General features: G+C 42.0%; 1 protein-coding gene across 3 annotated transcripts; it reads right to left on the reverse strand.

Moving 5' to 3' along the window:
- Nucleotides 1-17,353: 17,353 nt before the first annotated feature.
- Nucleotides 17,354-23,263, reverse strand: LOC147440584 (CLK4-associating serine/arginine-rich protein). 3 transcript variants are annotated; one of them, XM_086530299.1, is made up of 13 exons: nt 22,911-23,263; nt 21,197-21,235; nt 20,891-21,039; nt 20,734-20,809; nt 20,279-20,561; nt 20,019-20,128; nt 19,767-19,814; nt 19,431-19,676; nt 19,021-19,128; nt 18,800-18,936; nt 18,581-18,728; nt 17,793-17,858; nt 17,354-17,527 (listed from the first exon to the last, which is right to left on the reverse strand). In XM_086530299.1, exons 1-13 carry the CDS (start codon nt 23,105-23,107, stop codon nt 17,503-17,505), a joined length of 1,632 nt encoding a protein of 543 aa, XP_086386425.1. In that variant the 5' UTR covers nt 23,108-23,263; the 3' UTR covers nt 17,354-17,502. The 3 variants fall into 3 exon arrangements, 2 of the variants coding, with proteins under 2 accessions (XP_086386425.1, XP_086386426.1); XR_015190422.1 differs by having other exon boundaries at nt 17,390-17,527; nt 17,708-17,858; nt 22,911-23,261; XM_086530300.1 differs by lacking the exon at nt 17,354-17,527 and having other exon boundaries at nt 17,560-17,858; nt 22,911-23,262.
- Between the last annotated feature and the right edge of the window lie 4,413 nt (nt 23,264-27,676).

Consider the following 27,676-nt stretch of genomic DNA (forward strand, 5'->3'; position numbering starts at 1 on the left):
AATTATCCAATGAAGCATCGGTTCAGTATTATTTTCTACTATCATCCTTTCTACAAGGGCACAAAATAATTTTTATGTCAAAAAAAAAAATTACAACCTAGTATTTCCAGAGAGAAAATAAAGCAATCAGCCAAAGTGCTACATTTCTCTAACAAAATACCAGAGCCAAAAGCCATCATCGACCAAAGGCAACAAACATGATTCCAAATTACATGGTATCTTTACAGCTAGCTAATCACTTGGATAATCTCCTTGAATTGCAAGAACAAACAAAAAAAGAACGAACCAAGTAAAATATCCCATACTAAGCATTTTTGTATCATAATAAAAAGGGGGGTCCCACCAAGGTTAATAAAAGTGCCAGGTAAAGCTCATAAAGTCAATCATAGAGGTATTATGAGGGCAAACCTTCCAAGATAATCAAGTCATGGTACATAGATAGAGGGGGGAGTCTGAGCAATGTGAGTCAAAAATTATATAAACATATGAAAGTTAGCAAATTAAAGCAACTTCTTAGTTTCAAAAAAATGCCAGAAAAGTGAGAACTCCATACATATAATGTCTTTAGCTGATTATGGTCGGAGCAAGCAATTTCAACCAAGTGAAGTGACTAAGTATCATCAAATGGTAAACACCCACAAGACACTAAATTCATCAGCTCATTTATTCATAGCAAAAGCCAGAATCTCTCATTGAGGGAAGTGCACGATAAAGACTCAAGGTAATCATCCACATGACATTATAACCGTTTGGTATATCAAAGCTCAAATGTAAATATGTGTGTGTTGTGGGAGCGAATCACACCACCCATAAAGTACATGCAACACAACATAGATCAACATAATTTTAATCGAGGACACAGATGACAAGATAGGCACACGGAGGAAATGTCTTTAGCTTGTCAAGCTGAGACCATCCTACACATACAACACTCTGGAAGGCCAACTAAACCACAATCTAGAATCTCACTACTCTCAACTGCAGCACGCAACCCACATACGCACAAATGGAAGGAAACTCACTAAATTATACCAGAATCATACGAAACTTAAGGAACACCATCCCCTCACTAGGATACACTTGTCCCTAAGCCTCTACACTCAAAACCCTAGCTCTAAACCCATATGCGGAAAACGCGTAGTGTGTGTGTGTGTGTGTGTGTGTGTGTGTGTGTGTGTGTGTGTGTGTGTGTGTGTGTGTGTGTGTGTGTGTGTGTGTGTGTGTGTGTGAGAGAGAGAGAGAGAGAGAGAGAGAGAGAGATTCTATTATCATCCTCAAAGGTCAAATATGAGCCATGGGACCAAAGATACATGTGATGTGCTTTTTATGGGGCTAATAAGTGTTTCTCCATGCTCCAAGATCATGGTGATGAGAATTACATGGATAGCCCACATTGTGGATGGGAGAGGAAAATATGTAGATCTAAGTCATGGTTGAAAGTATGAGGGAAGAAAGTTTAGATGTGAGCAAATGTTGATCATGAGCGTGTGGTACTTATACTCTCCAGCTTAAGTGAGCATAATGTACATAGTCGATGTGACTCTTCTGCATTTCCCCATGTCTTCATTGCCCCAGTGCCCTGTCTCGCATCAAAGGGAGTGGAAGCTAACCCAAGGGATAGGCTTGAGCATATACGGTGAGTAGGGTTTCCTTTTTTAGCAAAGAAGACATGTCCTCTCTTCTCATAATACTCCTCCCCTTCAAAGGAACAAAAAAAAACAATGATTTTTTTGTGTTCTCACCATGTAAGACCAATTATGCAATGGATATATCATTAATGTATATAATGTGTTTCTTATACATTAATAAACTTCTTCACTTTAATCAATGACAATAACACCAACTCAACTAAGAAGGTGGACCTACCTATGGTGTACACCATACGGACCTTTCCTCTCCTCCTCCTCCTCCTCCTCCTCCTCCTCCTCCCTCTCTCTCTCTCTCTCTCTCTCTCTCTCTCTCTCTCTCTCTCTCTCTCTCTCTCTCTCTCTTCCTATAAAGTTATGTATGTTAATTTGTTTAGCTTGTATGTCTACCAAAGCACACCTAGACCCTCTATGTGTGTGTGCGTGTGAGTGTGTGTGTGTGTGTGTGTGTGTGTGTGTGTGTGTGTGTGTGTGTGTGTGTGTGTGTGTGTGTTTTCAAGAGTCATCGGATAGATCTTTGAGATTGTTCCTATAGAATTGAAAGTTCTATACTCTCTCTCTCTCTCTCTCTCTCTCTCTCTCTCTCTCTCTCTCTCTCTCTCTCTCTCTCTCTCTCTCTCTCTCCAAGCTTCTCTTTCTCCAAGTTTTGAGTTCAAGTCTTGTGGGATAAAATTTTGAGGTCTCTCCTAATACATCGAAAGTTCAAGACTAATCAAATCCAAGTATATAAGGTCTCTTGGGATTGTTCAAATGCAATTAAAATTTCTCCTCTCTCTCTCTCCTCTCTCTCTCTCCTCTCTCTCTCTCTCTCTCTCTCTCTCACACACACACACACACACACATGTGTATATGTGTGTATAAGAAGAGGTATCTTGAACAATTATTCTACAACCCGAGTGCAATAGATTGGTTATCCCTACTCCCATTGAGTATTAGATCTTGGGTTTAAGGCTCGTCACATTGGATTTTGAGGTCCCTTGAGATTGTTCCTATGATGTTATGATTTCCCTTCTTCTCTCTCGTAACATTTCTTGAATTCAAGAATTTTGGGGTAGATGTTTGAGGTCTCTAGGGTGTTAGATCTTGGGTTCAAGGTTTTTCATGTAGATCTTTGAGGTCTCTCTCGTACAACAAGTCTTGAGTCAAGATTTTTTGGATGGATCTTTGAGGTCTATAGGGATTAAGCTTTGTCGATAGAATATTTTATGTCTTTTACCTCTCTCTCTCTCTAATCAAATTAGCTTTTGTTTGTTTTTTAGGACAAATATAGTTTACACCCATTAGCGTTTATGGAATCCAACCTTCCCAAGTTTGTATGTCACTTACCTTAATTACACATCTTTGAGCAAACCAAGTGGCAGAGAATCATTACTGTAGACGTGGTATCAAGCCAGACTGAATGCCAAATAATGGAGTAAAAAGGAATAGATGCCTTTATGGGTTTTTTACCAACTACATCCGACCAAGTGAATGCAAAAAATGTATAGTCTCACCTCATCAAAAAAAAACCAGTAACAAACACGTCTAGCAATAGTATGTAGCCGCACATCCCCCAAAAAGATCCCCAAATAACTATAATCCAAAAAAAGCGTATGCAGCTGGGCAAAAAAACCCAACTTTTCATTTAACCAATAGTTCACACGGCCAGTGTCAAGTTTAGAGAACACGACTAGTATCATTAGCAAGTCAAAAAACCAGTAAACACTCGGGTAAACCTCAAAAGATTTTCTTGAACAATATGCATATGCAGTCTGTCATATGATTATGCATAAATTTAACAGAATATTGTACTGACAGCCAAGTGGCAGCAATCCCTTATAATGTTTCTTCTGAAAAAGCCTTATTGTTGATGCTTAGTATGTCATCCATATACATGTAAGTGTGTCTAAATAGCGAAAGTTTATCACTTTTATCTCCCATGGCTCTTCTAAAAAATCCATATTGTTGATGCTTAGTATGTCACTCATATACCTGTAAGTGTGTCTAAACAGCGAAAGTTTATCACTTTTATCTCCCATGGCTCTGAGAAACCATTTGTACTCAAAGAAGGCTATATTCGGGAATTGAGTTATGTCAAAGAAAATCATTATTGTGGACCAAATTTTTAATGAGTTATTGATTCTTCTAGTCAATAAGTACATTGTCCAGTAGTTTGTGGTTGCCAAAAAGTAGGTCAAAGCACTCACAAAAAAAATAATTTATGGTGTATCCAATCGAGAAGCTCATTCTGAAAGAGACAGTTTATGTAAATAAAGTCTTGGCCTGGATCTTTTTTGTTGAGAAACCTCCTTCCACACAGACTTACAGCAACCTGCATGTTCATCAATGATTACAAATCAAGAAAGTTCCTAATTGGGGTATTTCTTCCTCTTCCCCTAGTGTAGCTACGAGGTTTCCCTCGATTAGAGGAAGAGCTAGGTGTCAAAATATAAGTAAAAGAGTTGGGAGTAGCAAGAGAATTGGGTCTTTTTAGAGAAGGGGAGTCATCTTCATCAATACAAGGCTTGAGTAAGCTAGTGATAATATTTACTCCTTTGTAATTGGCATAAGTGGTTAGATAGATCCCAGGTTCATCAGACTTTAGTTCCTTCAAGATATCCATCATTAGCCCACGAAAGATGTTAAAAGCAATTTGAGCAATTACTATATGTTTAGCTTGGCCACCTAACCAAGAACAAATAAGGGAGAGATGAAAGTCCACGGGTTTTTCAGGGAAGAGTAGGTCTAGATGGTTGAGAATAAACCAAATGGCATGATCAAACCACATGATGTTGGATTCGCAATGAGCTTTAGGGTCAAGAAACTTGCAGGCACATTTGACATAGGGTCAAAAAAACATTTCAAATGGATTCTGTGTAAAAAACTAGGTTACTTTTGGCAAACTCTATGTTTCCCTTTGTACAGATGTAGAGGCCTGTATTGGAAGGGCATTTGGAATGATCGACAAGGTTGAGGTTGAGGTTGAAGGGGGATTTTATGAGTTCCCCTTTGTCAAGGAACTGTCCACCTTTTGAATTTGGAGTCTGTAGTCTTCAACAGTAGAGGCAGGGGGATAGCAAGGTAAACCCAGGTTTCATTAAGAATTGGTGCTAGAACGGCTTTGTTAGGTAGGACCTAGAGCTGATGGTCCATCCCAAAAGACTCAATTTCAATCTGCCTAACATGTAGGAAAGGGAAGACTTTGGAGATTTTTGGTACCATTAGAGTCATTGAGGGAGCAAAGATTATTCTGAAATTCTTTGACAGCTTTCAGAGTCGCACTATCTCTACAAAAGATACCACCTGTTTGAGGGATAGTTGGAATAGCCGGGGTACTGATAAAAAAAGGATTGAAGCCGCATAGTTTTTTCAAAAAGTTAGACAGATCAGCCCCAGAAGATGAGAATAGGGCAAGCTCATGTTGATACTGTACAGAGAGTATAGGAAGTTAGGCTATGTACTGGGAAATCGAATTCACACCATCTTTGGAATCCTTGTCCAAGGTAGCCAAAATTTTGACCCAATCATTAAAAAATAACATGTGTAAGATAGACATCTTTTTGTTTGAGGCAAGAGCCGAGTCATAAATTAGCTAAGTATCCAAGCTGCTAAGACATCTGAGGACAAGAGATGTTTCCACGGAGAGGGGTTCAGAGGATAATTCCAAGCCTTGCGAGAGAGCAAGGGTCTACAATATACAAAAAAGTTAGTAAGGCTATGACTACTTATTGTAGTAAGTAGTACAATATTTGGCCTTTCTTGCCAAGAAAGGTCAGCTCTAGAGTCTTTGTATGATTCTCAATGTTGTGTTTTACTTTCATACGGGCTGTCATTCTAAAGTGTTTGTGATCCTAAAAGGACGTACCTGAAAGGAAATATATAAACATAATAAGATTAATCTTGTAGATTGGGCCTGCAATCCTTAAACCGGCAAAGTCAGAGACTATAATAGCCACGAGCAGGAAACCAAAAAAATAGCCTATGAGGGACCACCTAACACCAGTCAACCGGTCAAGAGATTACATACTGTGGGTCCAACTTAGAACTAAGTTTCAAAACTAGTTTCTAAAGCCACCGTCCCGGTTTCCCCATAAGAATGGAAAAACCTTATGTTTAGGACGTGTGTGTAGCTGTTTTAACATAAATAATAAGACAAAATTGAACTTTACATTCAAAAGACAGCTGGCTCCAGAGAAAGGAAAATGATAAGTACAAAAACAATTCAGCCTTAGGATTATCTTTGTACAATGTTTATATGAATGAAGCCTCATTCCAATATATAGATATCAGAAGTACTTCCCTTGCAGTAGGTGTATGTGTAATTATGTGTGGACAACTGCTTAAAGCCAAAAAAAAACATCCAAGATAAGATAGAGTCCTTATCTGCATCCATCCAAACAAGGCAATAGATATGTTAGCTTTGGATGTGTTTTACAGGTATCAATGGACTATACCAGTTGTTATCCATGTCCAACTTACAACTTTTTTTAAACTTTCAAGTTTAGTCCAAAGTATTTATATTTAAAAGGTCTTTTATTATCCCTGGAAGTTTATTTTTTAGCATGAATACTATTCTGATTAGAAGGCCATAACCCCTTCTAATCCAAGTGGCTCATCCCCTCATCATTCTTATCAATCTTTTTTTCTTTACCAGATCAGTGAAGCTCCATATCCACTTGCTCTCTTTTTTTTAAAAAAAAATTAAGCCATAAAGTAAAGAAATCTATGCATGATCATATGACAAACTGCGTATTGTTCAAGAAAATCTTTTGAGATAAGGGAGGTTTATCCCAATGTTTACTGGTTTTTTGACTTGCTAATGATACTAGTCGTGTTCTAAACTTGACACTAGCCGCATGAACTATTCGCTAAGTGAAAAGTTGGGGTTTTTTGGCCAGCTGCATACGATTTTTTTGGATTATAGTTATTTGGGGATATTTTTGGGGGATGGCGCGACTGCATACTGTTGCTAGACGTGTTTGTTATTGGTTGTTTTTTGATGAGGTGAGACTATACATTTTTTGCATTCACTTGGTCGGATGTAGTTGGTAAAAAGCCCATAAAGGCATCTATTCCTTTTTACTCCATTATTTGGCATTCGGTCTGGTTTGATACCACGTCTACAGTAATGATTCTTTGCCACTTGGTTTGCTCAGACAAAAGGTTGGATTCCATAAACCCTAATGGGTGTAAACAATATTTGTCCTTAAAAACAAACAAAGGCTAATTTGATACTCTTGAACTACGAAATCAATTTTTTTTTAGGTTAACGGAGTATTGTACTGACAAGCCAGGCGGCAGCAATCCCTTATAATGTTTCCCCGCCGATGAACAGTTAGCACAGAGCAGTCGAAAAACCAGTAGGCAGGATCATAGCCTTGCCCTAAGAGTGTTTAAACCACTCAACCAATACCACCTAATGTCAAGCATAGCCAACCCACATAGTGGGCCTTACCAGGCTAAGCAACAAGGAACAACATTCCTCATTAGTGTCACTTACTATCAAGCAAACCCAACCACACAGTGGTCCTTACCAACCATCCGCCAATTTGTCATGTATTGCCAAGTATAGCCAACCCAAACATTGAGCCTTATCAGGCTTTAAGCGACAGTGATTACCATAGCTTTTACATTATCCCAAGCAAAAAAAGAAAGAAAGAAAACCCTTAATATCAAGCTTAGTGGCCAACCCATGTCGGTTGAGTTACAAGCTCCATGTTTAGTGCAGCAGAGATAAAACACATGTGACACAGTTCTCACACTTTATGCAAGTAGAACACACACAAGGCTAAGTGAGGGACAGAATGTGCCCTTACCTCTTAAATAGAAGAAGGAAGGCCACCATCACTCATGGCGTGTAGCGTGCAGAGAGTACTGATAGAACGAGCTCCTCCTAGGGACCCGAGAATGAGTAGCCACCTGTGATGTGGTTCGGCACAGCATAGCCACCATAGCGCCTCACGGCAGGGTTAGTGAGGCCAGTAAGTAAATTTTAACCACGTTTTTTTGCCAGCTAAGGGTTTTTCAACCATTATAACTTTATAAGGGTTCTGTCCCACAATGGATACCCATTCAATGTAACTAGGAAAAGTGTAGGGCTATATAAAGCCAGAATGTCAACATTTTATGGTTTAGTATAGCTTTTTTAATACACTGAAAATCTGAAGGCAAGTAACAAAGTGTGTGTGTGTGTGGGGGGGGGGGGGGGGGGGGGGGGGGGGGGGTTCCATTAGCCACCTTGTTTCGTGTGGTTCCAATGAGATAACACACCAATGTAACCAGATGATCCTAGTGATGCCAATAGGTTGATAATGTTTTTATGATACAGTCTATACTACAAATTGGGAATGAGTCGTGTAATAGATACAAAAGAGAGAAGCAATGCATTCATTGGTTCAAGACATGAAAACCAATCCTATAAAAGGCATCAAAAGCCTTCAGCTTGTTACTCTTTATCATCAAAGTCCTAGAACATTGATTGAGCTACAACCCATGACTCTAATCCTCACTGTAGTTAACATATCAAAGAAAAAGCTCAGAATCCAAGCAAGGTTCAATGTCCTCAGGCTTCAGCTTCACAGATACGTATGATAAAACTGACTTGTTTGTCAAAAGGAGGAATGTACAGGCCTTAATATAGGCAAAACAAAGAAGGATAGTGCTAGAAGATTAGTTTTGAGGGCTTGGGCTTGAATCTTGATACACATGCAGCAACAGCAAATCTCCATAGTCCTTGTTAAAAGTAGAAAATGGAAGGAAAACCATGCTTGATGTCGGTCCCCCCATTGAAGCAAGCTTCATGAAACTCGAATTTCACTCAGAAATGCAACACAAAGAGCTTTTCGATGTGGTAGGGCCTGCAGAGGGCTCAAGAAATGGGGCCAAACATGAAGTACTTGGCCATTCCCATGGCGAGTTTCGTAGTTCTTGTAGCTACACAGATCATTCGCAGTTTTGGTAGTGGCCTGGATACTCCGCTCTGCACTCGAATAGTGCGCCTCAACCTATCTTTCTTTGCTTTGTCTGTGAGTGCATCTACTGGTAGTAGATCTCGATCTCTCGTAGTAGTAGTAGTAGATCTCTCTCTCTCTCTCTCTCTCCCTCTCTCTCTCTCTCTCTCTCTCTCTCACACACACACACACACACACACACAAACCCACGCTCATGGGGCGGGCGGTTGGAGCTGTATGAGCCAAGACATAAGGACTGCGTTGCAAGCTACTGATTTAGGATGCAAGGACGTGTCATTGCAGGCTTCCAATTCACGACATGCGATGCAGCCAAGACATGAGGATGGCGTTGGAGGCTACTCATTTAGGATGCAAGGACAGCATTGCAAGCTTCTGATTCAGGAGACGCAATGCAGCACACGATAACTTTGGGAGCTTTCTCCATGCAAAATCGTCGTGCAGGAGCTGACACACACAGACACACACAAAGCCTTGGGTGCGCACACGGGCTCAGTCAATGAGATTGGACTCGCTCACAGTACATGCACTATATTAGCCACTCAAGCTCAGGTAGAAATTTGATTCTCCCATATACTCACACACAATGTATTGTGGCCAATCGCACTACCTCTCTCTACCTCTCTCTCTCTCTCAAACACACACACACGTGCCCAAGTGTGACCTAAAGCGGGCACGTGCTAGGTAGATGACTCTGCCAAATACGAGACATTGTGTGTTGCCACTACAAGGATGACTCGGAGAGCAACCACAACCAATTACCATGATGCACAATCCATATATTAGACTGAAGGATGGCATATACACTGCCAGCTGAGATGCAGTCCAATCTAGTCATAGCCAGATTCCAATCAGAGAAGCGAGAGTCCACATCCAAAGGAGGAATGGGTGAGTAATCAGCAAGCATCCTTTGAATTCTCCGCCAAAGAGAAGAATAGCGAGGACCCAACCGAAAGTGGGACAATGCATCAGCGAACGAAATAACATAACCCGAGCCATCCAGCACCTGATGCACCTGACAGATTCCTTTTTGGGCAAAAAAATATGCTTGGTGAAGAGACCGCTGAACCAAAGTGAAAGCGAAGGCCCTGCTCCAAAACAGACTCTCCAAACGAAGAGAATTACCTGCAGCTGATGGTCAACCATTCCAAGCCAAATGCGAAGTGACAACTTTCCAATCAACAATGAGAGAAGAAGTAAAGGGACATCCACGAATGTGTCCTTCAAGATTCCCAAAAACAACATCCCAATAAGTCGGTTTCCAATGACCAAAAGCTGGGGTGACAATGCGCGTACACAAATTTGTGACCATGAGAGTCCAGGGTTGCTGCTGCTCCACCAAGACAGACAACAGCATAGCTTTCCGGGCCAAAAGATGACGTCGCAAGTCCAAAATATTCAACTCTCCAAGCCGCTTGGGAGAACACACTTTGTCCATAGAGAGAAGCCGAAGACCCTTCTTGGTAGACGAGGTCCGCCAAAAATGCTCTAAAATATTGGACATGATGGACTGCAAGCGCAACCGAGGCTAGGATAACAAAGGCAAGTAAAACTGCACATAAGCCACAAGGATGCATTGGACAATCCTGAGACGTACATGAAGTGGCCATGTGGACAGTTTCCAATAATTTAACTTGGAATGTAGACGTTGGAGCACCCAATCCAGTTTTTGCATAGCCGATACATTCCAACCCAATGGATAACCCAAATGACGAACCAAAACATGTGGAGGAACAATCTCCCCATGCCATAATATCCGATGCCAGTCACACTCCTTTAGAGGCAATAGTTTGGATTTACTAAAGTTAACTTTGAGACCCGCCGCCAATCCAAACAAGTCAAGAGTATGCATAATTTGTTGTACATCCTCATAGTGGTTACGAGGCATAAACAAAGAGTCATCCGCATAAGCCTGACCAGCAAATTGCCGTCCGGAAGGTAAAGATAGGCCATGTAGCTTGCCACTGAAAGTCAAGGAATCCAAATACATAAACAAGGGGTGAGTGGCACTCGCATAGAGCATAGCACTCAAAGGGCAGCCCTGTCTCACCGACTGTCCCAAAGGCCAAGATTCTGTAAGAAATCCATCCAGCAAACCCGCAGAAGTGCTATGTGCATACAAGAACAGCACGACACGGGATATCCTAGGCCCAAATCCCAAGTGTTGCATGGCGCCCGCAATATAATCCCAAAGCACAGTATCAAAGGCCTTTTCAATGTCAACCTACATGACCAATACATCCTATCGAGTGTATTTTACATATTCCATACCAATGATGACATTCGCGAGGTTATCAGTAATTTGACGTCGTGGAAGGAAGCCGTATTGAGATTGATGCAAGCCTTCATGCAAAAAGCACTTGAGTCGGTTAGCTAGCATTTTGGCCATTAATTTATATAACACAGGCATAAGTGTAATAGGCCGCCAATGAGAGAATTCTTCGCACAATGCATGCTTAGGTATCAGCTTGAGCAAACCTTCTTTCCAAGAGGAGGGCAATTCCTGTTGTTCCCAAGCTGTATTCATCATGAACAACAGAGGCATCTTCAAATAATCCCAGAAGGACAAGAAAAATTCCACAGAGAGGCCATCCCAACCAGGAGCCCTCCATCTACCCAAATCAAGCAAGCTGGCATGCAATTCCGGCTCAGTGAAAACAGCCTCCAAGTCTTGAGCCTGCCGCATCAAGAGGATGGGAGTAACATGGGATAGAAACATGCGACGTGCTCGACAAGCAGTGCTCGTGGGAGAAGAAGGAGCCTCAAAAATCTTGCCATAATGAGAATGTAAGGCGAGTGCTAGCACAGCGCGAGCAGAAAACAACTTAGTCGCTTGAGTGTCAGTAAGAGAAGAATGAGTCGCCAAGTGCATTAGTCTGCTACAAGCATCCTTCGCCTAAGTAACATGTTCTCTGAATTGTTACAAATAATCCCTGCCATAATCCTGGATAACACATTGAACACGCATAACAAAGCGGAACCAGGCTATGTCCATATCAACATACATCTGGGAGATCAAAGGCAGGATAATATCCACAATCATAGCCCGAAAAGGCCCATGCTTGAGATAAGCATTATTGACATGCAATAGCCTCTTCTTGGGCAGAGATCATTGGCATCAAAAGAGCCAAAACGAAGCTTCAAGCATACAGGAAAATGATCCGAAAGACACATAGCATAATCAATCTTCAACTCGCAAACAAAGTTATCATATTGTTGCATGTGAAAAAGATACCAGCGATCAAGCCGAGCGCGATACATAAATTGAGCATTATGTTGAAAAGTGAATCCTGGATCAGTAGCATGTGATAGGGGCCACAAGTCAAGTCCATTACATGTCATCATAAATTGATCCCACAATTGCCATTCCATATGAAGCATGTGAGAATGCCCAATAGTATTATCTGCATGATTAGGTGCATTATTAAAGTCCCCACAAAGAAATGCATTAGAACGCCAACAATAAGAGGAGATAGCGTTCCACAACCGTGCCCTATCTGCAGAAGCTGTGTATGCATATAAGCCTCCAAATTCAAAAACTTCTCCATTAACAATACATTGGATGACCAGCCATCTCCCAGCTGGGTCATTAAAAAACAAGGTCGGGAAGAGTTCGTGTCAAACAAGTATAAGCACACCAGAATAGCCGGCCGAGCCTGCATAAGCTATCCAGTAGCCTGTAAGGTAAGAGGTCTATCCTGCAAATTGATGTTGGTTATGCTCCTGAAGAACCACAATATCTGCTTGACATGTATGTACATAGTGCCAGGTTAACCGCCACTTGTCGTGATTGCATAACCCACGCACATTATAGGAGATACACTTCAAAGAACTATGCATTCTAATATGGTATATACAGTGGGCGAGGAAATGAGAAAATGGGAAAAAACTCAAGTGCCAGTTCCCATCGACACGTCCTCCCCGGCTGCAATCACCTGAGGAGGTGGGTCAAGACCTGGACTTGGAAGATTGAAAGTAAAAGCACCTTGCAATGAAGAGGCTTCGTCTGTAACAACTTCCTTATAAGAACGGTCCACCTTGTCCCAGGCTTTAGCCAAAGACGTGTTGTCATTACAAGGGAGCTTTTTTTTAGCAACATTCTTCAAAGGGGGCACATAATTACGAGAAGATGCCGAAATACGGGCTGTAGCAACTTTAACGGGTTTCTTGGGCAACATCCAAGCTTGGGACGTTGAAGCCGATTCTTTGCTTTTGTCTTTAATATTCGGAGAGGCAGAAAGTGCAGACAATTGGAGTTGTTTCCCCTTGCCTTTATTCACCCCAGCTGTCGGAGAGGAGGTTGAAACACCTTTGGTTTGAACGTCAGCAGAAGATTTCGAATTTGAGTGGGGTTGAGGAGTAGGAACAGCTGAAGGCGGTGGTTGCAGGTTGGGTTCCGGACATTCGGACTGCATATGGCCGAATTTGCCACATCGAAAACAAGAGTTTGCAAACTTGCCCCACTTAAGCTTAAATGGACGCTTGCCAACCACTGCATCCCCAGAATCGATGGAAATACCTCCTGGTGTGGGGATATCTGTGTCCCACAGAATACAAAAACGGTTTGTATTTGCGTCCAGCTTCGCAGGGCAAATGACTTTGCCCAACTGAGCAGCAAGCAAAGGAAGAAAGTGACGCCAGGTGCGAGGAAAATCGACCACCTCAACCCAAACAGGACACTTGTGACGAATGAGACTTTGATAGTCCTTGGTGAGAACCCAAGGCAGTACATGAGTCATCTGCGTATTGAAGAAAAGAGGAGACATTTCAAGCAAAGCGTCCCGAGCATCCATGTCGGCCAACAAGACTTCATAGAACCCGTGCGCGCCGAAATAAACCCCTCGGACTGCTTGCCGTTTGAGCAGGAAATCAACCCATTGGCCTACATCCTGAGCCGTAGGCATTCTTCCCGGGAAAAAAAAATCACCACGTTGAGCGCATATTGCAACAGGATCCATAAGCTCCTGTATAGGAATGCGCACTTCCATGTCAGGAGCGGATCCTTCCCAGGCTTGACGAGCATCCTCGAAATCCTCACACACACACACACACACACACACACAGACAAAGACACACACAAGTGACGAGGCAAGTCCGACCCAAAGCGGGCACGTGCTGCTGCAAGTCGAGCAGGTAGAGATTGGATCGAGAACTTCGAACTCCAAAGTCGCTGAGCTGCAATTACTCCATGGACTTCCAAATGTGGAGGTTTGTGCAGGGCTGCATTGGACGACAATTGGAAGGTCTCTCCTTGCTCAAAAAATTTAAGCTCCATTATATAGTATATAGATATAGATATATATTATAGACTAGTACAGTTGTCGCCTCTCTCTCTCTCTCTCTCACACACAGGGTCTTCTCTCAGTTTTGGAGTTTAACCTTCATATTGCAGATTTCGACAAGTGTAAACGACTCTCTCTTTCGCCATATTATGTTAGTTCATATACAAATGTATATTATAGATAGATATAGAAGCCAAAGTGGCTCGTTAAGGGGAATTCAAAGAGATTTTGCTTCAAAAAATTGTCATGAAGGGTTAAATGGAAGGGGTAAATTTGCCAGGGGGAGGCGAGCAGTGCGAGGCAGACACTGATATCTTTTTTAAAATTTGCAGCGGAGCAAGGCGAAGCAATGTGCGTAGCCGCGCGGTTGATTTATCCCAGTATGTACAACGTCGTTCGCTTGAAGGCATCAGAGTTCGAAATCGATATCGTCTGGACTCAGCCAAGTCCCAGAGCTATCAAGGATAGACTCCAGCGAATTGGCATCTGAGTAGATTCGAGGTAATAGGGAGCTAATAGGCTTGAACAATTTGGCTCAAATGTTTATTTTTTCCATTAGTTTGAAAGGGAAAGTTGAGGATGAACTTTCCGTTTCAAACTAAGGTCAAAACACTCTCTCTCTCTCTCTCTCTCTCTCTCTACTACTACTACTACTCTCTCTCTCTCTCTCTCTCTCTCTCTCTCTATACTACTAGTAGTAGTAGTAGTAGTAGTGGCTCATTCTCCTTTTATTAAAGGGCATCTCTTGGGATTCTCCTTCCTCTCTCCTTGCACTGATCACCCCTCGTTCACCTTTATATGTTTGAGACTATCCCTCTGTTGATGTTACACACTATCTTTGCCATTTGGCTTAGCTCACACTCCCCTCGCATGGGACGGAGCACTGGGGCAATGTAAAATAGTGACATCAACTATGCGAAACGAGAGAGAGAGAGAGAGAGAGAGAGAGAGAGAGAGAGAGAGATGTTACATAAGAAAGTATGAAAAGACATGGAGATGGATAAATGGAAACGATGCTCAATTTACACACACCGGGGGGGGGGGGGGGGGGGGGACACAAGAGGGAGGAAAGAGGGACTCTGTGTGTGTGTGTGTGTGTGTGTGTGAGAGAGAGAGAGAGAGAGAGAGAGAGAGAGAGGCTACCTACTAAGGAAATTAGGGGGAGAGAGAGAGATGGATAGATAGAGATTGTGCTACCTATGCTAGGTACAAACAGAGATGAAGGGAGAGCAAGAGAGAGAAAGAGACAATGAGAAAGAAAGGAGAGGGAGAAAAAAGAAATCAAAAGAGACTGTGTGAGAGATGGAAAGTAAGAGGGGAGAGGTGGGGGTGGGGGGGAGCAAGAGGGCTTGCGGTGACTCAAAAAAGGTGCTACTTGCTATCGATGTTAGAGGCAGCAATGAGCGACATTTGGTGGTGGTGGGAGGGAAGCTCGCTTGTTATCCTTCCCCGCAAACTTTCATCATAAAAGAAGGCGATAATGAAGAAAGCAATGATCCACATTTGTACAATGATTTGTTGCATCTTGGAGAGTGCACAAATATTCAACTTCTTCCAAGCTATGACAAAGGACTCAGGAGACACAATTAAGCTACTCTAGACCCACTACTCACACACACTTCTGATAGCACTTCCTTTGAGAGCACTATGAGTTCTCGTTGTTGCTTTTCTTCTGCATCTTGCACATGTTCTTACATGAGAGCTTTATCACATTCCTTGCATTCATCACCTATGCCTATGCCTAAGACAAAGATACAAGGATTTCAATAGATGTGTCAAAGAGCAATAGCACCATCAACAACATTAACAAGAACAACAACATAAAAGTTAGCAAAGCAACGAAGTTAGCAGGTTTGGTGAGCTTTGTTTGACAGTTTGGGGGTGTAGACAACTTTATCAAGTGCCCACTTGCAAAAGCATCAGTATTCTTAAAAAGGTATCCCACTATAAAAACGTAACCCTTCTTTAGGGGAGAGTAACGTTAGGATACAAGATCCCAAGGAGTAAGGCCTCAGGCAAGGACTCGTAGCTAGGAGATACATGGACAAAGAGGCATCTAGAGTGGTCTAGATGATTAGTCAGGAGTGGGTCATAACCCTTCTATCCTAGAAGTGCTTGCATGGTGGTGTCCTTCCTACCCTTCCATTGAACTTCAATGGTGAACATCCACCTCAAAACATTGGACAAAACACTCAAGCAATAACCCTTTGCAAGTTCCTTGTTCATTGGTTGAGGCAAATGTCTATTTCTCACAATTTACAAAGTGAACCCCTATTATTTGAGTGAAAATTTGAAGTTAGCTCGATCACAGTTTAACCTTCTACAGTTCAGCCATTTGCAGCTTTATTTTCTAACAATTGAGCCAAAGTTGCTAGGAGGGCAAGCTTTGCATTTAACTGGATTATGCATTCCATGTCTTACATTGTGGAGAGAGAGAGAGAGATGTTCAATTACAAAAGGTATTCAGTTGGACAGAATTTCCATAAGCAATTCCATCCAATGTAAATTCGACAGAATACATGCCTCAAAAAAATCATCAGTTGCACAAGACTCTCTATCCTAGCATAATACATAAAATCTGTATATAAAGTCCAACCAATCATGGCCTCAGGCAAAACTGTATGCAATCGTGTAGATACAGTGCACAATGACTAGTACTCAAGGATTTGAGAAGACAATCACAAACTAGCTAACTCTTGAGCAGACCTTGAGTGTCAGATCTAACAATCCTCTTCAGAAGACCTTAAAATGTCAAATATGTTAATCCCCTCCAACTGTGTAGAGCTTACCTGTACTTTCTTCATATCTGAAATATTTTTGGAACTACACATCTTCGCATTGCAAAGCCACACGAATATGGAGTCCCATGGCCACACACCCGAGGTCAACCACAATAATTTACCCTCAAAAGCTTCAAATATCAAGCAATGTAAACAAATACCCTCAAAAGCTTTTCCATACCAGGCAATGGTTTAAAGATGTGGAGAGAGAGAGAGAGAGAGAGAGAGAGAGAGAGAGAGAGAGAGGTTATATTAACGTCTTAACCGCCAACAGAACCATGCCTCTCAAAATACTTGCTAGAGCTGTAAAGACTGAATAATTGGTAATACCATCCATACATGCGTCTGCAATCAACTAGCAACAATGGAAAACAAACAAAAATGGGCCACTTTCGCCTGCAAAATTTCCAACAAATAAATCATACAATTTTAGAGGCAAGTACCCTCCAAGATATATCACAATATGAAGGATAAGTCTAGCAGGACAAGTCTCGCTCTAATCGACACCAAAGGTAATCATCTGGAATACAATCCACACATTAGACATATACTTAGGATGACAAAAACACCTTCAGCATGTAAAAAATATTCTCTTTCCTTGAGATGGATAAGTTTCAAAAATAAAGTACAAGGGCAGTTCGCCGTACTTCCAAATGCGTTTCTCACCGTACTTTGCAAGTTGGCAGAGAACGGCTCCACTATTCAAGCAACCGAGTACAACAAAGATGAAAGTAGAAGGATCCGCTTTTGTAAGGGTATCTCGGTGAGAAGTAAATCTGCATAAAACGCAATTCAGCCGTATAAAATAAATGTCTGGATTGTCTGATGTCATCGCAAGGGTTGAGCCTCACTGATGCTTGCGACTTCGAGACCTGGAAAAAAAAACACCATATTCTGAATGAAATGGGCATAATTATCAAGCAACCCCTCCCTTTTCCACACACACACACACACACACACACACACAAAAAAAAAAAAACGTTGAGCCATGCAAACCTGAATCAGACATGCTAACTTCCACAACTTAAAAAGGAAGTAAACAGGAGGAATACCTTTTATGGCATTAGGAGAGCCTCCAAAAATGAACATTGAAAATCTTGGACATGCCATCTATTCAGAAACTAAAGCTGTACTTACGAAGGAGATCGATGATGGCTCCTTCCAGGGCTCCTACTCCTACTCCTACTCCTACTCCGATAATACCTGCAACAATTTACATTTTGATAGATCAGATTTTCGTAAATCAGACATCATTAATTCATCATCTTGTACAAGCTTCCTAAATACATTGAAGGGAAAATTACCAAATTACTTCTGAAATTTGGGGAAATTCCAAAAAATATCCCTTCGAGTTTCTAAAATTTCCAAAATACCCCTCATATTTTGCCAAAAATTCCCAAACTACCCTTACATTTTTCCAAAATTCCCAAAATACACCTTGTTATTCTCACAAACATCTCCAAACACTTCCCTTTTTGCAACTCTTTTTGCATGACATTGTGGGCTCTCAAAACTGAAATGGCTTATTATTAGTGGACACAAATGCCTCTATTTGTGCGCTCATTGGTGAAGATTATTATATGTAAGACACTTCAAGACAGATCTCTATTGTCAAAAAGACTAAAATAAGCAGAATTTGGAGCAATCCATTTCAAAATTGATACAAAGGTATGTTGAGAATTTTTGAAATTTCAAAGGTATTTTGGGAATTTCCCCAAATATCTGGGATATTTTGGTAATTTTTTCTGTATTAAAAGTCGTTAAAAACCCTAAGGGCCAAGATGGTAGGAAAAGATGACTGACTCCATTCCTAGAAATATAACTATATTCATGGTAACCAAGCAAAGAACATTGACCATCTACTGCAAAGCCAACAAATTCTTTAATTTCACAAATTTCTTTCTATCTTTACTGAAGCTACAAACCTATTATACGGTGAGCGACTGCGAGAGCAACTTTTGCTACGACTTCTGCGCTTATGTTGAGCGATTCTGCGGGTTTCTGCAAGTTTTTCCTGCCTCAATCTCTCTTGCTCTCGTCGCTTTGCTAGCTCAGTCACAGTGTCTTTTTTGACTGCAAAATGGCACAATCACCATTACTACAAATTTTAAGGATCCAGAAACTCTATTGAGATGGAAACCTACTTTGCTTGTTAAGCTGTTTACTCATGATTCTCTTCAGACGTTCTTGAGGAGTCTCCTTTTTCTCCCCCTGTATTGCCTTTGGATTGGGTGCTGTCATAGCAGCAGGCTTGCTCAATTTAGCTATAGCCGTTGAGGCACTGCAATACATACATAATCAGCAACAAATTAATACTTCGAGAGAAAAGCATCAAAACCTAACAAAGAAAGGGAACCCTTCAGACCTTGCAGGTCCTCTATGATCACGACCAGTTCTGTCTCTTTCAGAAGGGGTTCCCACAACAGCAGCTGGATCATTATGTAGAGCCTCAAGAATCTGCCCGCTTGAAAGCCTGAAAAACCCTAGTACAATTATAGAAGGCTCGGTCGAAAATTGACCATCATGACATGCAATGCAGCCTAAAAGCCAACCCTCAAAACACCCAATAGACAACGTGACAAACCAGCATTTCAACCATTTAAAACATTCCTATCCTTGTATTTTCTTGTGAAGCACAGCACTTTAACAACTGGATCGGAGCCCTAAGCCCAACCTACCCCAAGACCTGCCTTGGGGGACCAGGTGCACTTCCATCAGTACAAAGAGTAAGGCCACACTATGATCGTTGCATGTCTAAAGGTCCAGTGCTCCGACCGGTTAATTGAGTCAACTTGGGGAGGAGGTGATGACGGTGGGCTTATTCCCGCAGTAGAGCCTGGTTCATCCTCCACAGCACCAAACTCGGTAATGTATTCAATCTTTGCCGCCGTTGTTGCAACCCTTGCTCTGGATTTCTTCGATGAGCTTTCAAAATCCCTGCTCCGCTCGTGAGAACCCTGCCAATCTTGTCTTCTTGACCTTGACAGTGATGGAGAACGCGAACGAGATCTGGACCTTCCCCTGTTGAAAAGACACCAAACAGCTGTTAAGTGGAATCAGAAATAAAGCACCAAATACCAATTTACACAAGCTCATCATCATATCCCTTACCTTCTAAATCTTGCATAATCCTCATAAGTAGGACTGCCTCTGGGCTCCCTGCAGCACAAACAAAATATAATGAATAAACGCATTCGAACGCATAAATAAAAGGGCAGTACACAATGCGGTCTTTCAAGCATTTTACATTGCTATAGCAAGCACCCCCCAACCAGATTGGACTACTGGAGCACGTATGGTAGAGCACTTAACACTAAAAATAAGGGGCACCCCAGGATGGAGCAAAAGTCCAATTAAGATAACCTGTATGGATCATGATGAGAGAATCGACTGCCACCCAAACGAAAAGCTTCCTTCTCTCTCTCCCTTTCTTGCTGAGAGGCTTTTCGTCTTTCCTTGCGACTCAATTTTCGCTTCAGAAACCATAAAGGCAACTATCTTTCAAAAGGTCTTCTTGGTTGAGTGAAATTAATATTAAAAAAAACACTAAAATTTGAAACGGTACAGAAGCTGCACTACTAGTTCAGCCCATCAACAAATTATAATAGCAGATGCACCCTCACCATGGCAGGATCGCCTTTAACAGCCTCTTTTTGCTTCTTCTCCTCTTCCTTTGCCTTTCTGTCCATATATAGAAGCCAGTTGAACCTGTTCACTCCATATTTTCGACCGATTGCCTCTATCTCCTCATCCTCACTATCTTCACTGCTGCTGTCATTATCCTCATCATCCTCCTCAAAGCCATCACTGTCAGAAAGGGTAGAGTCCTCTCGCTCCCCATCATAGGCAAAACCAACCTGGGCATATGTGCCCATTCCAGGCTGAACTGTCTGTGCAGCACGCTGCCTGCAAAGACTTGCTTCGATCATGAGGTTTTCTAATAAATTATAGAACAGCTGCAAAATCACAGCCAGAAACTAAACAACAAGCCCCCCTAAACATCACAAAATACACCTTCAAATACTAAAACATCCTTGGCGAAAAAAGTGATATAAAACATGGATTCAATAAGACACACCTGTCTGAAACAAAAGGAGCAACAGCTTTTGCCTCAAGTTCTTGCTCAACATCATCCAGCCCTTCTTCATCATTCACTGGTAGGCGAACAAGAATGTGAGCAAACAAGATAGAGGGAAGAAACAGTCAATATGCAAGTTGCAGAAATGATCACAGACATCCGCGTCGCCTGTGTTTGATCAAGTCGCGATATCGCTCAAAGTTCACACGCTCTTCCAACTCCTCTTCCTCCTCGGTCCTTTCTTTTCGAGCACGAAATCGTCCATCATTTTCCCGGATAAAGTCAAGCAAAGCCCTTCCGTCGAACCTGTGCAACCGTTCTTCATCACATTAGGCTCACCTTGATCACAAATAAGAAACATCCCACTCTGACATTTCTGAACTCACGTGGATGTACACAACCCAAGGCACAAGCAACACAATCTGTTGATGTCAACAAGGGAATGGCTTGAAGAGTTCAACACCTGTCAATAAGATTGTCACTTCTCCCATTCCAAGGAATCCTGCACAAAACGGAGCCCTCCTGTTAGTATCAACAAATTTGTGATACGTGTATCTGAGCAAAATATTAAGGAACCTCCCACGAGGCCAATCTATGGTGTTTAGGTCCAGCTTCACTCTCCACTTACTAGAACCATCAATGATTTTCCTTAATCATGCGAGTTGTAAATTGAAAAGGTACAGCATGCTTCAAGTTCATGAAAACCATTGGATTTATCAAAAGAAAGGATGTCTAGGCAGGCATAATCATCTTCACCCAGCTTGCTCGCCATGATAGGGAGTTTAGAGTGATGCAAGCCTCTCAATCACCATGCCATGTATGACCCTAAGAAATTAAGTCAACTGCTCTAGGCACAGGCAAGCTAGAAATACGAGTATGAACGTAGGCATCTTCACAAAGAGGAAACCCCTTCCCTCTGTCCTGTTGTTGTCTGAGTAGAGAAACACATTGACCCTATCGCTCTGTAGCATACGAACGGCGTTCTCACTCCTGACAAAGTGTTTTGAACCGCCAACAAGCTTCCCATCAGATCAGTTTGAACTTGGTAAAATTTGATTTGACAACATCATAGAACTTGCAACAAGCTGGTGAAGAAATTAAGCATAGACAATTATGTGGTGCCTGGTCCATTTACAAACAATCATTTCAAGTTTTTTATTGTTAAGAAACTGATTATACATTGCTTTAAACAATTAAAAACACAACTACGATATGCCTCATCCAGTTTAACATATACATCTGCTTTAAAATTTCCTTGTCAAACAATTCACCCCCTACAACCTTTAAAGTTGGCCGAAATGTCTTTGTTCCAACGAAAAGCCTAACAGACACACACGATTGAAACAAAATCAGGCCAGCTTAAGGTTGACATTTGTCTCAATTATCCTGCTTGTACAGAGAAGCTTTTTCTAATTCTTGCACAAGATGGTGGACAAGATCTAGGCATTCAAACCCTCCACTGTGTTCAAATTTTCTCTAATCACATGGTTAAGAATTCTTCTCCCGTGCTCATTATCATGCGAAAAGTATCAGCATGTCAAAAGCTCCACAAATGTGGCAAAGTTTTCCACCTCAAGATTCAAAAACCACTGATGAGCTTTCTCACACCATCTACAACCTAAAGTACACCGCCAGGACATATGGTTGAGTTGGAGAATCCAAACAACAATCTTGCTTTCAAACCTTTGAACTCATCCACCTTTTGAGAAATTGGGATAAGAAAACCTTATCGCTTAGAAGCTTATAGTCTACTTGTGACAGTACAAAGATTCAACCAACATCATAATCACCGTGCAACTATTGATCTTGCATCCCAAAAAGGAGGATGCAAGAATGCGGTGTGTCAAGACTCAACACGCAAACTGCATGTTTGTAGTACCTATTGCAATGTCTTACTTTGATGTGCGAGCCAGTTTATCGCATTAAACCGGGTATTCTCTTGCCCAATAATCATATCGATGGACTGAAGATCGTTATACTTCACATCGGCATCTACAAGGTCCCTACTAACACCTCCATTTCGTGCTCAGCATAATAACGTGGAACTCAAGATTTTCTTGATTGACTAGTGAGAAATTTTAGGAGTGATCAACAAACGAGTCACTAGTAGTTATATAAATCAAGCCCCGGTCTCCCAGGTTTAAATCAAAAGAACAGGCCTTGGACATGGAACTCACAGTCCTTGCTGATCTTGGGTTGCCTGGTACAGAGCTGGGTCATGATGGACACGGCAACGAGTACCCACTAGTCTGAGAGATTGTTGAGGATCACCGCGGCGCTTGGCTAGGTAGACAGCCCGGCGTTCTGCTCGCCGCCTAGCTGCGTCCATCATGTCATGCACCTTACGCTCCGATCTCCTCGCTTCGTGCCACATTTTGCCAGATCTACTCGCGAACTACAGGCCCACGATCACACTCGAAAATCCAACTCCTGCTTCGTTTGCAGACAAGAAGAATGAGAGAGAGAGAGAGACACACACACACACACAGAGAGAGGATGCCCTATATCGTTCGTTTCACACCAAGCCGGTCAATAGCTGTAAAACGCGTCGAGGTCAAAACCGACGTGCACTTTTTTTGGCCTGCCCCTCCCCTTTATGCTAACGAGCTCACGCGGCCGACGGGTCTCACTCGCTCTTACCAATGGCCCGACTCTATTGGCTAAAGGCATATGAGGTTGCTTAGGGTGGTTGGGGTGGGGTAGTTGGTGGGACTCGATACTCGTGTTGGGCAACCAAAAAAAACAATGATTGCCATCGCAAGCCGAGCGAGAGAAAAGTAGTGAGTAGCAATTTTTGGGACCAAGCCTTTATGAGGTATGGAGAGCACAATCATGGCACAATAGGACATTAAACGCAAAGTAGAGCAAGATTCATCGTGGGGTGAGGCCAGACTCTACAGTAGGAAAACCAAACGGCATAGAGGTCTCTCTCTCTCTCTCTCTCTCTCTCTCTCTCTCTCTCTCTCTCTCTCTCTCTCTCTCTCTCTCTCTCTCTTTTCGGGTATCCCTTGCGTGAGGCCTTCGGAGTCTCTTCAGCTTTCTCACTCCCCCAGGTCGCGAGCTCCCATCGACCACCAACACACTGAAGCAGGATGGTGCAAGCCACTTTTTAGGTCACATGGCTTCCTAAATTCCTTTCTCCATAATAAATTAGTATACTATTGCCCATATCAACAGAAGCAAGTGTACATGATTTTATTTGGTCCCTGCCTTCAAGATGTAAGCGTATGTGAATGCATTGGAGAGACACCCTTGCTTAACATCCCAAAAACAACCCAGAGCTTTTGCGCTTTATGAAGTGTGGCATACATGTCGACCAAGGCAGTACGACGTGCAACATTCTCTTTCAAAAAGCCCTAGCTACCAATTTCATAGGGAATTCTTTTGCCCATATCAGCAGGTGCAAGTATATATGATTAAATTTGGCCCTTACCTTCAAGATGCAAGCTTGTATGATTGCATCGAAGAGACACACAGGCCTCCCTTCACCTTTGCCAAAAACAACCTAGAGCTTATTGGCCCTGCCCAAGTTAAGACATATCCCACAATCAGTGCATTCCAAGAGACGATATCTCGCATAGGAAGCTCCTCAAGGACTTTTTGTGCTATATGAAATGCACCGCATTTGACATACATATCGACAAAGGCAATGCCAAGCACAATGTTTTCTTTCAACAACCCCTTACTAACAATATGATCGTGCATTCTTTTGCCGGCCATATCAACAGGTGCAAGTGTACATGATTTAATTTGGCCCTTGCCTTCAAGATGCAAGCGTATGTGATTGCATTGGAGAGACAATTGGCTTCGCATCCATTGAACACAGCTTCTTGGCCCTGTCAAAGGTGCGCATATCCCGCAATTAATGCATTCCAAGAGACGTTATCCCGCACATGAAGCTTCTCAAGCACTTTTTGTGCTTTTTGAAATGCACCAGATTTGGCATACATGTCGACCAAGGTAGTGCCAAGAATGACGTTTTCTTTCAACAATCCCTAACTGACAACATCATCATAAATTCTCTTGCCCATATCAATATTTGCAAATGTACATGATTGCATTTGGCTCTTGACTTCAAGATGCAAGTGTGTGTCATTGCGTTAGAGAAACACCCTCGCTTCTCATCCGCCAAAAACAACCCAGAGCTTCTTGGCCCTACCAAGCTGGGCATATCCCAAAGTTGGTGCATTTTGAAACACGACATCCCACACATGAAGCTCCTCAAGCAATTTTTGTGCTATGTGAAGTGCACCACATTTGGCATACATGTCGGCCAAGGCAGTGCCAAGCACGATGTTTTCTTTCAACAACATGAAGTGCTCCACATTTGGCATACATGTCGACCAAGACAGTGCCAAGCACGATGTTTTCTTTCAACAACCCCTGGCTAACAATATTGTAATGGAAATTGCCTATGAACTTTGGAAGTAGCGGAATTAGGAAATTAGGTGAAGCACTTTTAAGAGATTACTTTGCGAGCATAGCGGGTGAACTTAGTTGATGGTAGCAACATAAACATGGTAGTTAGTTAACTTGGCATGAACAATACTTTTGCAAGAGAGAAAGAGAGAGTTTAGAGAACATGACAATAGTTGAGGACGGATTCATATGGAGCCGGTCCCCCCTCCAATAGGCATTTGTATTATAGTTTCTCCCATCAAGAGAGACTTGGTACAATACAATCTTTGTGTTCCTTGTGACCTAGGTGATGCAATGAAGATGGAAAGCCTCATGCATCACAAACATAACATAAACTTGAAGAAAGCATTAACTATCCCAAGCCTCAGTCCCAAGGCCTCGAACACCTTCGAAGTGGAGAGAGCTAGCGGGGAATGAGGATAGGGAAGAGGAAGAAGAAACATTCCATAGGAGAAAGAAGTAGTTCCTTGCTTCTCATTACTCTTCTTGCTAGCATACATAATAGCATAGTAATGGAGATGGAGAAGATGGCAAGCTTAAGCATTGAAGCATGGCTCTTGGTTGGATTTGCATTCCATAGCCAAGAGTGTTGGTGTAAGCTTTCACTCTCACAAGCTTGGAGAAGGAGGTGGTGTTTCTCAACTTTCACCAAGAGAGAATGGTGTCTCAAATGAGTGTGTGTGATGGTGTATATCCCCCTAGCACCCCCCCTCCTTGCTTTGGGCGAGTGGAGACTTTTCCACGTGCTGTAGGCTCATTGGACCCCTCTCCCCCTGGCCAATCACATGTAGCATGCAATCAAGTACATGGGTAGTCTTTTGACAAGTTTCCTCCTTACCCCTTAGAGAGAGAGAGCTTGAAAATATCTAGATATTTGTTAGATGGAAGTAGAAGCTCATTGGACCCCTCTTTAGCCCAACCAATAGCATTCAATCACACCATGTGGTTAAGCTTAGTGAGAGTCTGACATGTGTCCCATGTGCTCTTTCAGAATTCGCCTAACTTTGAGATTTTTATGCATAGGAAGTTTCTCAAGCAACTTCCTCATTAAGTGAGTAGGTTCTCTTTTTGACTCAAGCATCTTACCCCCCATGCATAGGAAGCTTCTCAAGCAACTTCCTTATTAAATGTGACAAGTACCTCAAGTACCTTAGTCATCAAGCATGACAAGCACCTTAGGTGGAGTTCCCACCTCAAGCACAACCCTAGCTTGCTTAAGGTCAAAAGGACTTTCAACACTAACCATTGGAGGTCTTTAATGAAGCTAACCCTAAGGTCTTTTAAGCTTCACTAGTTAACCTTGCTCTTTGAAAGACCATCTCTCATTTGGGCCCCTTTACCATTGGCCTCGTGTTGAGATAGATCCGTAAGCACATGTCTATATTCTAACCCTTGTTCTCGTTTATTATCCCATATTAAATGATCAGTTTAATATGAGAAAATCATTTGGGTTGGTTAGATATTAGATATTTAATGACATTATCTCTCTCTTGAAATCATAGTCGTCCTTGACTATGAGGTAAAAGAGATAAAGTCATAGTCATTAGTCAATTTGTCTTAGTGGGTAGAAAATCCCTTTTTACCCTACGACATCATTCCAAGATGGATGACTAATCCATTTGGTGCTTGGGAGACATAGCTGCCGCAATCATGTCTGCTCTTTAGTCCATTTCATCCTCCCAAGTAGAGTGACAAATTCTACATGGTGTTTGAGAGACGTCGTCATCTCAAACACGATTCTTAGTATGCATACTACTTAAATTTGTGCACAATAAAGAGAGAATTAGTCTTATAAGACAAAAACATTAATCATTTAAAAGAAACATGTACATTTGGTTACTCTAATGTAGCATTGTAAGCGTTGACAAGGTTCATACTATCCTTAAGCTGGATTCCTTGCATCCATCTAGCATCTTCAAAAGGATAATTTTTGAACTTAATAAGATACCGTCGGATAATCTTACCATGTCGTAATACCTTGTCTTCATGCCGAAGAATAGCTTCGGGTTGTAGTACCTCTTCTTGATCTTCGATTTCGAAAGGGCCTTCAATAACTGGTTCATTTGGAGGCTCTCCTTTGTAGGGCTTGAGTAGGCTCACATGAAAAGCATTGTGTATGAGCCAATGGTTAGGTAACTTGAGTTGATAAGCTACCTCATTGATTGGCTTCAAAATTTGAAAATGACCATAGTATCTTTTTGCTAGTTTAGCATAATACTTTTGATGGCCCGTAGGATTTTTGCCCGTCGTTTGCCTCAATCGAGCCTTAGGAAACTTAAGTAAGAGCCAATCATTTTCTTTGAACGTTAAGGCCCTTATGTGCTTGTCAGCAGCAGCTTTTTGCCTTAGTTGGGAGATGGATATAGCCTCCTTAATCTTTTGAAAAGATGTTTGCAGGCCACCGCTATACTCATCGGCAGCGAAGATCTTCCTTGTACTTTAAGGGGGGATATTTCTGGGCGAACAGTTTCCGGCGAGCGCTTTTTAGGAATCAGGTGAGCAGATTCCTAAAAAGGTTCTCCCT

The sequence above is a fragment of the Adiantum capillus-veneris genome, chromosome 15 (genome assembly GCF_014529385.1).
Source record: "Adiantum capillus-veneris isolate H3 chromosome 15, ASM1452938v2, whole genome shotgun sequence".
NCBI classification, from domain to species: Eukaryota; Viridiplantae; Streptophyta; class Polypodiopsida; order Polypodiales; family Pteridaceae; genus Adiantum; species Adiantum capillus-veneris.

Coding starts and splice junctions, on each gene's coding strand:
- LOC147440584 (XM_086530299.1), bottom strand. CDS start 23,107: ATGTGGCACGAAGCGAGGAGATCGGAGCGTAAGGTGCATGACATGATG. Junction 21,040..21,196: donor AGTGACAATCTTATTGACAG/GTGTTGAACTCT, acceptor ACGGTTGCACAG/GTTCGACGGAAGGGCTTTGC. Junction 17,528..17,792: donor AGCCATCATCGATCTCCTTC/GTAAGTACAGCT, acceptor TTTTTTTTCCAG/GTCTCGAAGTCGCAAGCATC.